A 14249-nucleotide genomic window follows, 5' to 3' on the forward strand; every position below is an offset into this window, starting at 1 on the left:
CCTAGAGGGACATGTCAAATGGTTAAACTGCTTGTGATTATTAATGACTTTGTATTTTGCTTCTTGTGTTTTTTGGTTTCCTATTATGCACATGTTAACTTTTAAGAAATAAATATTATCTTGAAACCTCTTTTAAAAAGGCAAAGAAATATTCAGCAGGTGAAAGAATATGATAAAAAAAAAAACAAAACCACCAAACCAAACAGAAGAGGAGGAGATAGGGAGTCTATCTGAAAAAGAATTCAGAATAATGATAGTAAAGATGATCCAAAATCTTGAAAACAAAATGGATCTACAGATAAATAGACTAGAGACAAGAATTGAGAAGATGCAAGAAATGTTTAACAAGGACCTAGAAGAAATAAAGAAAAATCAGTCAACAATGAATAATGCAATAACTAAGATCAAAAGCACTCTAGAGGGAAACATTAGTAGACTAATTAAGGCAGAAGACAGGATAAGTGACATGGAAAATAGAATGGTGGAAATAAATGAAGCAGAGAGGAAAAAAGAAAAAAAAAGAGAGAAGAAATAAGGACACCTTCACAGACCTCTGGAACAATGTAAAATTCTCCAACATTCGAATGACAGGTGTCCCAGAAGAAGACAAAAACAAAGGGCATAAGAAAATACTTGAGCAGATAGTAGTTGAAAACTTCCCTAATATGCGGAAGGAAATGGCCACCCAAGTCCAAGAAACCCAGAGAGTCCAAAACAGGATAAACCCAGGGTGAAACACCCCAAGACAAATATTAATAAAACTAACAAAGATCAAACACAAAGAGAAAATATTAAAAGCAGCAAGGGAAAAGCAACAAATAACACACAAGGGGATCCCCATAGGGATAACAGCTGATCTTTCGATAGAAACTCTCCAGGCCAGAAGGGCATGGTAGGACATGCTTAAAGTGATGAAAGAGAAAAACCTACAACCAAGATTACTCTACCCAGAAAGGATCTCATTCAGATGTGAAGGAGAAATCAAATGCTTTACAAACAAGAAAAAGCTGAGAGAATTCAGCACCACCAAACCAGCTCTTCAACAAATGTTAAAGGATCTTCTCTACACAGGAAACACAGTAAAGGTTTATAAAAATGAACTCAAAACAACAAAGTAAGTGGTAACAGGATCATACTTATCAATAATTACCTTAATGTAAATGAGCTAAATGCTCCAACCAAAAGACAAAGATTGGCCAAGTGGATACAAAAACAAGACCTTATAAATGCTGTCTTTAAGAGACCCACCTCAAACCCAGGGACACATACAGACTGAAAGTGAAGGGCTGGTAAAAGATATTTCATGCAAATGGGGACAGAAAGAAAGAAGGAGTAGCAGATATCTGATAAAATAGACTTTGAAATAAAGACCATGATAAGAGACAAAGAAAGTTAAAATGATCAAAGGATCAATCCAAGAAAAAGGTATAACAATTATAAATATATATGTACCCAACAGAGGAGCATGTCAATATGTAAGGCAGATGCTAAGTATGAAAGGGAAAATTAACAGTAACACAATAATAGTGGGGGACCTTAATACCCCACTCAAACCTATGAATTGATCATCCAAACAGAAAATTAGCAAGGAAACCCACACTCTAAATGATACAATGGACCAGTTAGACCTAACTGATGTCTATAGGGCATTTTGCCTGCCCCCAAAAAAGGTTTTCACCTTTTTCTCAAGTGCACATGGAATATTCTCCAGGGGAGATCACATCCTGGACCATAAATCTAGCCTCAATAAAATTAAAAAAAAAAAAAAAATTGACCATTTCAAGCATCTTTTCCGATCCCAATGAGGTAAGATTAGATGTCAACTACAGGGAAAAAACTATTAAAAATACAAAGATATGGAGGTTAAACAACATGATTCTGATAACCAACGGATCATAGGAGAAATCAAAAAGGAAATAAAAACATGCATAGAAACAACTGAGAATGAAAACAGGACAACCCAAACCTATGGGATTCAGTAACAGAAGTGCTAAGAGGGAGATTCATAGCAATATAAGCCTACCTCAAGAAACAAGAGAAACATCACATAAACAACCTAACTTTACATCTAAAGCAACTAGAAATAAAAGAAGAACCCCAAAGTTAGTAGAAGGAAAGAAATCATAAATATCAGAGCAGAAGTAAATGAAAAAGAAATGAAGATTATAGCAAAAATCAACAAAACTAAAAGCTGGTTCTTTGAGAAGATAATTAAAATAGACAAACCATTAGCCAGACTCATCAAGAACAAAAGGGAGCAGAGTCAAATCAATAAAATCAGAAATGAAAATGGAGAAATCACAAAAGACAACACAGAAATATAAAAGATCATGAGACTGCTACGAGCAATTACATGCCAATAAAATGGACAATGTGGAAGAGATGGACAAATTCTTAGGAAAGTATAGCCTTCCAATACTGAACCAGGAAGAAATAGAAAATCTTAACAGACCCATAAAAGAAATCGAACCTATAATCAAAAATTTTCCAACAAACAAAAGCCCAGGTCCAGATGGTGCCACAGCTGAATTCTACCAAAAATTTAGAGAAGAGCTAACACCTATCCTCGGAGAAGGCAATGGCACCCCACTCCAGTATTCTTGCCTGGAAAATCCCATGGATGGAGGAGCCTGGTAGGCTGCAGTACATGGGGTCACTAGGAGTCGGACACGACTGAGTGACTTCACTTTCACTTTTCACTTTCATACATTGGAGAAGGAAATGGCAACCCACTCCAGTGTTCTTGCCTGGAGAATCCCAGGGACGGGGGAGCCTGCTGCGCTGCGGTCTCTGGGGTCGCATAGAGTCGGACACAACTGAAGCAACTTAGCAGCAGTAGCAGCAGCAACACCTATCCTACTCAAACTCTTCCATAAAACTGCAGAGGAAGGTAAACTTCCAAATTCATTCTATGAGGCCACCATCACCCTAATACCAAAACCAGACAAAGATGCCACAAAAAAGAAAACTACAGGCCAATATCATTGATGAACATAGACGCAAAAATCCTCAACAAAATTCTAGCAAACAGAACCCAACAACATATTAAAAAGATCATACATCATGACCAAGTGGGCTTTATCCCAGGGATGCAAGGGTTCTTCAATATTCACAAATGAATCAATGTGATACACTGTATTAACAAATTGAAAGATAAAAACCATATGGTTATCTCAATAGATGCAGAGAAAGCATTTGACAAAATTCAGCACCAATCTATGATAAAAACTCTCCAGAAAGCATGCATAGAAGGAATATCCCTCAACAAAATAAAAGCCATATATGACAAAGGCACAGCAAACATTATCCTCAATGGTGAAAAACTGAAAGCACTTCCTCTAAAATCAGGAACAAGACAAGGGTGCCCACTCTCACCACTACTATTTAACATAGTATTGGAAATCCTAGCCACAGCAATCAGAGAAGGAAAAAAATAAATAAAAGGAATCCAGATTGGAGAAAAAGAAGTAAAATTCTCACTATTTGCAGATGACATGATTCTCTACAGAGAAAACCCTAAAGACACCATCAGAAAATTACTAGAGCTAATCAACGAATATACTAAAGTTGCAGGATATAAAATATACAGAAAAAGAAATTAAAGAAACAATCCCATTCACCATTACAACAAAAAGAATAAAATACTTAGGAATAAACTTATCCCAAGAAACAAAAGCCCTACATATAGAAAACTGTAAAATACTGATGAAATAAATCAAGGATGACACAAATAGATGGAGAAATATACCATGTCTGTGGATCAGAAGAATCAATATAGTGAAAATGAGTACGCTACTCAAACAAATCTATAGATTCAACGCAATTCCTATTAGCTACCAATAGTATTGGTCAGGCAGGTTGATTCCTCTAGTTCCATTCTTTTTTCTCAAGATTGCTTTGGCTATTTGAGGTTTTTTGTATTTCCATACAAATTTTGAAATTATTTGTTCTTGTTCTCTGAACTAGAGGAATCAACCTGCCTGACTTCAGACTATACTACAAAGCTACAGTCATTAAGACAGTGTGGTACTGGCACAAAGACAGAAATATAGATCAATGGAACAAAATAGAAAGCCCAGAGATATGTATTAGCCACAAGGGCTTCTCTTTTGGCTCAGCTGGTAAAGAATCCGCCTGCAATACAGGAGATCTGGGTTCGATACCTGGGTTGAGAAGATCCTGTGGAGAAGGGATAGGCTACCGACTCCAGTATTCTGGCCTGGAGAATTCCACGGACTGTATGGTCCATGGGGTCACAAAGAGTTGGACACAACTAAGCAACTTTCATTTTCACTTTCAAAAAGCTTCAGTCATCAAGACAGTATGGTACTGGCACAAAGAAATATAGATCAATGGAACAACAAAAAAAGTCCAGAGATAAATCCATACACCAACGGACACCTTAACTTTGACAAGTAGGCAAAAATATACAATGCAGAAAAGACAATCTCTTTAACAACCCATGCTGGGAAACTGGTCAAACACCAGTAAAAGAATGAAACTAGAACACTTTCTAACACACACCTAAATAAACTCAAAATGGATTAAAGATCTAAATGTATGACAAGAAACTATTAAACTCTTAGAGGAAAACATAGGCATAACACTCTATGACATAAATCACAGCAAGTTCCTCTATGATACACCTTCCAGAGTAATGAAAATAAAAAAAAAAAAATAAACAAATGGAATCTAATTAAATTTAAAAACTTCTGAACAACAAAGGAAACTATAAGCAAGGTGAAAAAAGCAGCATTTAGAATGTGAGAAAATAATACCAGAAGAAGTAACAGACAAAGAATTAATTTCCAACATATGTAAGCAACTCACACATGCAGCTCAATACCAGAAAAACAAATGTCTCAATCAAAAAATAGAAGAAATGGGAGTAGCCCACATAGTCACCAGTAGAATCTGAAATGCAGTACTTCAGTGCAATCTAAAAATAACAGAATGATCTCTGTTTGTTTCCAAGGCAAACCATTCAATATCACAGTAATCCAAGTCTATGCCCCAACCACTAATGCTGAAGAAGGTGAAGTTGAACAGTTCTATGAAGACCTATAAGACTCTCTAGAACTAACACTCAAAAAAAATGTCCTTTCGTCACAGGAGACTGGAATGCAAAAGTAGGAAGTCAAGAGATACCTGGAGTAACAGGGAAATTTGGCTTTGGAGTACAAAATGAAGCCAGGCATGGGCTAACAGAGTTTTGCAAAGAGAATGCAATGGTCAAAGCAAACACCCTTTTCCAACAACACAAGAGAAGACTCTACATATAGACATCACCAGATGGTCAACACCAAAATCATTTCGATTATATTCTTTGCAGCCAAAGATGGAGAACTCTATAGAGTCTGCAAAAACAAGACTGGGAGTTGACTGTGGCTCAAATCATGAACTCTTTATTCCCAAATTCAGACTTAAATTGAAGAAAGTAGGGAAAACCATTAGACCATTCAGGATGACCTAAATCAAATCCCTTAAGATTATACAATGGAAGTGACAAATATATTCAAGGAATTAGATCTGATATACAGAGTGCCTAAAGAACTATGGATGGAGGTTTGTGATAATGTACAGGAGGCAGGTATCAAGATCATCCCCCAAAAAAGAATTGCAAAATGGCAAAATGGTTGTCTGCGGAGCATTACAAATAGCTGTGAAAAGAAGAGAAGCGAAAGGCAAAGGAGGAAAGGAAAGATATACCCATTTGAATGCAGAGTTGCACAAAACAGCAAGGAGAAATAAGAAAGACTTCTTCAGTTATCAATGCAAAGAAATAGAGGAAAACAATAGAATGGGAAAGACTAGAGATCTCAAGAAAATTAGATATACCAAAGGAACATTTCATGCAAAGATGGGCTCGATAAAGGACAGAAATGGTATGGCCCTAACAGAAGCAGAAGATATTAAGAAGAGGTAGCAGTAATACACAAAAGAACTATACAAAAAAGATCTGCATGATCCAGATAACCATAATGGTGTGATCACTAGCCTAGAGGCAGACATGCTGGACTGTGAAGTCAAGTGGGCATTAGGAAGCATCACTACGAACAAAGCCAGTGGAGGTGATGGAATTCCAGTTGAGCTATTTCAAATCTAAAAGATGATACTGTGAAAGTGCTGCACTCAATATGCCAGCAAGTTTGGAAAACTCAGCAGTGGCCACAGGGCTGGAAAAGGTCAGTTTTCATTTCAATCCCAAAGAAAGGCAATGCCAAACAATGCTCCAACCTCCATACAACTGCACTCATCTCACATGCTAGTAAAGTAATGCTCAAAATTTTCCAAGCCAGGCTTCAACAATATGTGAACCATGAACTTCCAGATGTTCAAGGTGGTTTTAGAAAAGGCAGAGGAACCAGAGATGAAACTGCCAACATCTGCTGGATCACTGAAAAAGCAAGACAGTTCCATAAAAATATCTATTTCTGCTTTATTGACTATGCCAAAGATTTTACTGTGTGGATCACCATAAACTGTGGAAAATTCTTCAAGAGATGGGAATACCAGACCACCTGATCTGCCTCTTGAGAAATTTGTATGCAGGTCTGGAAGCAACAGTTAGAACTGGACGTGGAACAACAGACTGGTTCCAAATAGGAAAAGGAATACATCAAGGCTGTATATTGTCACCCTGCTTATTTAATGTATACGCAGAGTACATCATGAGAAATGCTTGACTGGATAAAGTACAAGCTAGAATCAAGACTGCCAGGAGGAATATCAATAACCTCAAATATGCAGATGACACCACTCTTCTGGCAGAAAGTTACGATGAACTAAAGAGCCTCTTGATGAAAGTGAAAGTGGAGAGTGAAAAAGTTGGCTTAAAGCTCAACATTCAGAAAACTAAGAACATGGCATCCAGTCCCATCACTTCATGACAAACAGATATGGAAACAGAGGAAACAGTGACACTTTATTTTGGGGGGCCTCCAAAATCACTACAGACAGTGAATGCAGCCATGAAATTAAAAGATGCTTACTCCTTGGAAGAAAAGTTATGACCAACCTAGACAGCATATTAAAAAGCAGAGACATTACTTTGCCAACAAAGGTCCTTCTAGTCAAGGCTATGGTTTTTCCAGTGGTCATGTATGGATGTGAGAGTTGGACCTTAAAGAAAGTTGAGTGCTGAAAAATTGATGCTTTTGAACTGTGGTGTTGGAGAAGACTCTTGAGAGTCCCTTGGACTGCAAGGAGATCCAACCAGACCATCGTAAAAGAAATCAGTCCTAAATATTCATTGGAAGGACTGATGCTGAAGCTGAAACTCCAATACTTTGGCTACCTGATGTGAAGAGTTGACTCACTGGAAAAGACCCTGATGCTGGGAAAGATTGAAGGTGGGAGAAGGGGACGACAGAGGATGAGATGGCTGGATGGCATCACCGAGTCAATGGACATGAGTTTGGGTAAACTCCGGAAGTTGGTGATGGACAGGCAGGCCCAGCGTGCTACGGTCCATGCGGTCCCAGAGTCAGACACAACTGAGCGACTGAACTGAAGCATTTTTTATTTTTGTACTACCAGTATGCAATAAAATGCCCTGTAAACAAATGTTTGTTAACACACTCATTAAATAAGGAATGTTAAAGATATCTCTGAGACTTTGTAGCAAGGCCAAAATAGTCTGAAAAGAGCAATAAATAAAATTTATACTGTCAATTATCAATTTGATAAAAAAGACTTAAATGCAATTTGCAAATACTGAGAATTTGAAATGATTAAACTTCCAACTTTTATTAAAATTTTAAAACTTGAGATAAAACATAAACATTTCCTTTTTCAAAATACTAAAGAAAGATATCAATATTAAAAATAACTGTCTGGTTATGAGTTACTCTAGAGTACATGTCACATTGATTTTAAATATTCAACATTTCATGACAAAATGTCAAGGTCTGGCTCCAAAAAATCAACATCTTTGAAAAAGGGTGACTACAAAAATATCTTTTTTTTTGTAAAATGTAAAAAATAAAGTAGCAACACTCTTGGAGATGATGGCCATGTCTTATACTTATCAGTTTTTTCTCTTCATACCAAGTGTAAGCATAAAAGAATATGAAGAACCTTAGATCAAATGGGACAACAGAATGTGCTCCTGCCACTTAAAAATACACACATTACTTATTACTTAATATTTTGTAATAATCAATACAACCCCAAAACGATGACTTGGCTAAAATTTTTAACTTTCACAGAAACCCCAAATGACTATAAACTGTGATTTTTGGACAGTACATGTAAAATCACCAAAATTCAAACACACTATTTAAAACTGCAGAAATAAAAACAAATTACGAATGTATTATATAATTCATTTAATTATTTATTATTGGGGACATTCTTTTTTCCTTTAATAAAAAGAATAGCAATGATATATATGGTATTGGAAGAAAAGTAAGAGCTTCTATAAAACACTGTGAAAAGAAATTTTAATTATCACTAAATATGCCAAGTTTTAGTTTAAATGCAAAAGAAGCTAGTCAGTAGACTTAAGAAACTTGAAGTAGAGCCATTTCCATTTGAACCAATGATTTGCAATACTTCCTAGATAATTCTTCAGAAAAGTCTTTCTACAGATTAACTAAACAGTTTAGAACATGAAGACACAGGTACAGAACAGAACATGAACAGGTCAGCCAACATAACTGGTCTCCATGGTTACTACAATGCAGTCCACAGGAGCAGGTGGTGAAGGAAACCAATACAGTTCAGTGATGTAGAGTTGTCAGAAACCTAGATCATGACACTCTTTTTCTATTACCTGATGGTTAGTTGTTTAGCTAGATGCAATGGAAATAAAACTGAAAGAAATCCAAAAAGGAAATAAAAAATGAAAGCTTTGCCTCAACATTTTTTACTTCCGGTGAAGTCAAATGGTTTCCACCACTGAGCAAACTGCAGTGCTTTCTTCCTCTGATCTTCAAAGCTTTCTCGCATCCCTTTCCTCCAAACTCTTGGTTCTATATCCAGCATGCCACCAATGATTTCCTTTTAAAGAATGAGAAAAATACAAACACATACATGTATAAAGACTGAAAAATAGGAATCAAGCTATTCCTGTTTATTCTGTTACTAAATATAATATTAAGTCCTTCTCTGCAAGGATGATTACATTTTATATAAATATTAGTTTCAAGTTAAAAACAAACAAACAAAACTTGTTTTCATTTAATTCTAACTATGTAAACCCTGGGATTCCAAGGGTCCTTAGTTGTGTCTCCTGTCAAATAATTTGTCCATTTTGTTGTTTCTTAGTACATCTATCAGACAGCAGCAAAGGGGAAGAAGAGAGAATGAAATTTAATTAATTTGGTCCTTATTAGCTGCTCTGGTAAGAAAGTCTGAAGAAAAAGTTGACCAACATGTAGCAATTATAAACTTGATTGTTCAACTACAGTTTAATCTTAGGCTAATACTCTCTCTACTATCCAATATATTTAAAAGCCAGTTTCTTCTATTAGCTGGAGATCTTTTTTTAAGAAATGAAATCATATTTTAGTACCAATCCATGTAAACCAATAATTAAAAATTATAATCACCTTCATTTAAAAAGCCATATTCCCAAGTCCTGAAATAATATATTTTCAATGGTCTGCTTATTATTCTAGATAATTTCTTTCACGATCGTCTTCCTGTTCCTATGATATCAGCTATAGAGATTAATTAAATTTATGAGAGTGAGTGGGTTTCTCTGGTGGTTCAGTGGCAAAGAACCCTCCTGCCAATGCAGGTGATGCTGGTTTGATCCCTGGGTCACGAAGATCCCCTGGAGAAGTAAACAGAACTCACTCCAGTATTCTTGCCTGGGAAATCCCATGGACAGAAGAGTCTGGCAGGCTACAGTCCATGGGGTCACAAAAGAGTTGGAGGTGACTTAGTGACTGAGGACAGATGCACGATAGTGAGTATCCATATACAGAAAGATATGGGGGAGATTTATAATGCTTCAAGGAAGAGAAGTATGGTAATACAGGAAAACTCTGGGCTCGAGGTAGAATTCTGCATATTCAGTCTAGGTCTACAGGACTGTTAAGACCTTGGATGTAATTGCTCTAAGACATAGGTTCTTCATCTTAACAAATACTCTATTAATGAAGGGATCTACTATATACAAGCAATGGCCAAATACTGTAGGTGATACAGAAATAACTAACACACATTTCTCTGTCTTCAGAAAACTCATAATAGAATGCAGAGCTGTGGTGGGAGCCACAATAATAACCCAACTACATAAAGGACTGTCTTATAAAGCAGAATAAGGTAAATGCCAAAGTAGACTATATAGAGACTCAAAAAGAAAGGAGATTCTATTTGCTGGATATATCAAGAAAAGCTTCATGGAAAAGGAAATCTCTTCGTTGGGTAAAGGAAGTAAAGGGGCCAAGAGAGACATAGTGTAAAAAGAGGACAAATTTAATGCAAGAGTTTCTTAGCATCAGCCAATCACTAGCCATGTAGTTTAAGAAAGCCTAGCTTTATTGACCTGAATTTTTCTAAAATTTGACCTAAAATTTTCTATAAAACATCAAGTTTTGTCTTATGTGTACCATTAAGGCACACATACAACAAGGATTGATCCTTGTTCTATTACTGAAGCAAATATTAATGTAAAGAGACCAGTCCTTCTTGCTGTCTAAACAACTGCAGGCTGAAGGGAGTTTGTGCGTACATAGGCTTTTTCTTGGAAAGAAATTTCGAGGAAAATGGATTAGCGCTGTAACGCTAACTAAAAGTTTTCAACACTAAAACAGTATCATATAAATCATAACACGTGCATAATATTTGAAGGAGGACAATCTCCCAATTAAACTTAGGCAAGTTAAAAACTAGATATTTACTTCATTTTTACTAGAATCATTTTTTTAAATAAAAGCAGAGTCATAAAATTTCTGAGTTATAAAACTCTACTGAAATTTAACAATGTTTTTCAGAATAATGAAAACTAATTTCTTTCTAGTTAACTCTGGGAAAAGATATTCTCTCAGACAAGTTTCTAAAACGTATTTCAACAGTTCACAGATGAACGTGATTTGGAGTCTCTCGTTAGCCTTTAAGGACAACAGTATAAAAAATTATGAGTCCAAACTGCTCACAGGTCCCTAATCATTGTAGAAAATGATCTGACACAGGGGATGAAAGTGGGTAGGAAGAACAGGGAACCATGGACAAAGTTCATCTAGGCTCCTCTAATTTAGAGAGAAAGGCCTGACTTACACACTAGATTGAAAGGTTACTTTCTTGAGCTGTTATTGCCCAAACTTCTTTTGATTGCTCCCATGGCTACATTAATTTCATTCTAGGCCCTGATACTAACTTACATACTTCCCAGATATTCAAAAGAACTTAAATTTAAGGACTACACCCCTAGAAGACAATCTGTAGTAATGGAAAGAATCCACTAGCAACTGAAAGATCTATACTCTAGTATCTGACCAGAAACTGTGTGAAATGAGTGCTATATTCTTCTAGGACCGTACAGTACTTAGTTATAAATGAATCTGTGAGATCATTTGTTTTCTAGTTCAACCAAGAGCTTATGCACCCCTTGGTCTGTCACTTACTAGCACATGATCCTGGGGAAGTTATATTGGTTTCAACATCTATAAAATATAGATTGGTTTCAACATCTATAAAATGAAAGTATAAAATGTCTACATGATAGTGTTATTATGAGCATTAAATGAGTGCTAAGAACATTACCAGGCTCACTGTAAATCCTCAATGAATAGGTTATCATCATTATCAATTATCATTCTCAGCACAAGCCTGGCTGTCTCCACAGGAAAACACTACAGTCACTGCTGACACTGTCAACAAACCGTTTGGTTCCAAAGTAACATTCCTGATTGTTATAAATATCCTGGTATATATTTCTTAATAGCTTCTGGGTACTCCCTCTGAAAACTGGGTTTTACAACAGGCACCAACTTCACTGTACATTGTGCCCAAAGTTATTTCCCTTCAAAAGCAATGTGACAAAATGGCTAAATTCTGAAATTTTACCAATCTGTGAGCATACCTTTCCAAAGTAATGTGGGAATTTGTGCTGATCTTCAATGACATGGGCAAACCCTCCCTGGAGGCCAAAATCCACAGAGAAGTAAGGTAAGCCTTTGGGTACCTAAAAAACAGATAAATCACACTTGAAAACAGCATGAAATTAGGAAGTTATGCTTAATCCCTCTTCCTAATTAAGTATTCCTCAAGACAAACATATACAATGAATTTCCAATTATAAAAATACTTCAAAAAATAACCTAACATCTTAACTAAAACATTTCATTTTGTTGACTTTCGGTTGGATAGTGCTTCATAATATCCAGCAATTATAATCAGAACCAATTATTTTTCTGTCTTTGGGAAAAACAGCAAAGAAAAAGGCACTTTAAAAATATTTAACAACACAATAATTTTCTTTAGACTATGCAAATACAGATTAAGGATATGCTTTCTTGTATTTTTTCTCACAGTGCAGAAAAGGAACTGGGGCTTAGTCATATACTCAGAGCTTTGTTTATAATATCCTGGAACTTTTATTACTACTTATTGATCAAAGATAAATACAAACAATCATAGCTTTTTTATTAACTGGTAAGGTGGTATAGTAATATTTAGTTTATCAATCTCATTTTAAAATATTTCCAGTATTATCTTTCCCTACCTTTTTTCCCTCCCTCTTACTAAACACACTCAAAGACACACATGAACACACCCACACACGTGTGCAGACATGAAGTATTTCAGACACTATCTTGATTGGAAAAGGTCATAATTTCTAGCTTTATATTAAGTAGATCCTCTGTCCTTGCAAGTTTTTCCTCCAAGCCCTAATTCTGTTACTAGAAAGTATTCAAACTGGTCAATTTAAAGTAATATTGGGCACTTCCCTGGTGGTCCAGTGACTAAGACACTGTGCTCCCAAGGAAGGGGGCCTGGGGTCGAACAGTGGTTGAGGAACTAGAACCCACATGCCGAACTAAGAATTTACATGTCACAACTAAAGATGTGGCATGGCACTAAGACCCAACACAGCCAAATAAGTAAATAAATAATTTTTTTAAAAAAAGTAATATTGTAGTTGTTCAGTCACAAAGTCGTGTCCAACTCTTTGCGACCCCATGGACTGCAGCATGCAGGCTTCCCTGTCCTCCACTATCTCCCAGAGTTTGCTCAAATTCATGTCCAGTGAGTTGGTGATGTTATCTAACCATCACATCCTCTGCCACCCCCTTCTCCTGCCTTCAATCTTTCCCAGCATCAAGGTCTTTCCAAATGAGTTGGCTCTTCACATCAGCTGGGCAAAGTATTGGAGCTTCAGCATCAGTCCTTCCAATGAATATTCAAGGTTGATTTCCTTTAGGACTGATTGGTTTGATCTCCTTGTAGCCCAAGGACATCATGTCTTCTCCAGCATCACAATTTCAAAGCATCAATTCCTCTGCACTCAGCCTTCTTTATGGTCCCAGTCTCAAATCCATACCTGACTATTGGAAAAACCACAGGTTTGACAATATGGAACTCTGTCAGCAAAATGATGTCTCTGCTTTTTAATATGTTGTCTCAGATTGTCGTAGCTTTCCTTAAAGGAACAAGCGTCTTTTAATTTCATGGCTGCAGTCACCATCCACAGTGCTTAACATCTCTCTCCCTTAATCCCCTCATAAAGTCGCATTTGCTAATTTTGGCAGTGAATTGTATTTGTTGTCATTCAGTTACTCAGTCATGGCCAACTTTTTGTGATCCCATGGATGCAACATGTCAGGCTTTCCTATTCTTCACCATCTCCCAGAGCTTGCTCAAACTCATGTCCATCAAGTAAGGGATGCCATCCAACAATCTCATCCTCTGTCGTCCCCTTCTCCTCCTGCCTTCAATCTTTCCCTGGACCAGCATCTTTTCTAATGAGCTGGCTCTTCACATCAGGTGGCCAATGTATTGGAGCTTCAGCTTCAGCATCAGTCCTTCTAATGATTATTCAGAATCAATTTCCATTCAGATTGACTGGCTTGATCTCCTTGCAGTCCAAGAGTCTTCTCCAGCACCATAGTTCAAAAGCATCAGTTCTTCAGAGATCAGCCTTCTTTATGGTTCAACTTTCACATCCATACATGATTACTGGAAAAACCATACACTTGACTGTATGGACCTTTGTTGGCAAAATAATGTCTCTGCTTTTTAATACACTGTCTAGGTTTGTCATAGTTTTTCTACCAAGGAGCGTCTTTGGATTTTGT

The 14249-nt window shown here is 36.6% G+C and overlaps 1 protein-coding gene across 2 annotated transcripts in view; it reads right to left on the bottom strand.

Annotated features, from left to right (window-relative positions):
* Positions 1–8313: 8313 nt before the first annotated feature.
* Positions 8314–14249, bottom strand: part of CWF19L2 (CWF19-like 2, cell cycle control (S. pombe)) — a 140007-nt gene continuing 134071 nt past the window's right edge. For both annotated transcript variants that reach the window (XM_010833793.1, XM_010833792.1), the window contains 2 exons: positions 12035–12136; positions 8314–9003 (listed from right to left, as the gene is read on the bottom strand). In XM_010833793.1, coding sequence (XP_010832095.1) covers positions 8860–9003; positions 12035–12136 — 246 coding nt within the window. In that variant the 3' untranslated portion in view covers positions 8314–8859. The remainder of the gene's footprint in view (positions 9004–12034; positions 12137–14249) is intronic.

Source organism: Bison bison, unplaced genomic scaffold (genome assembly GCF_000754665.1).
Source record: "Bison bison bison isolate TAMUID 2011002044 unplaced genomic scaffold, Bison_UMD1.0 scf7180017863932, whole genome shotgun sequence".
Classification (NCBI taxonomy): domain Eukaryota; kingdom Metazoa; phylum Chordata; class Mammalia; order Artiodactyla; family Bovidae; genus Bison; species Bison bison.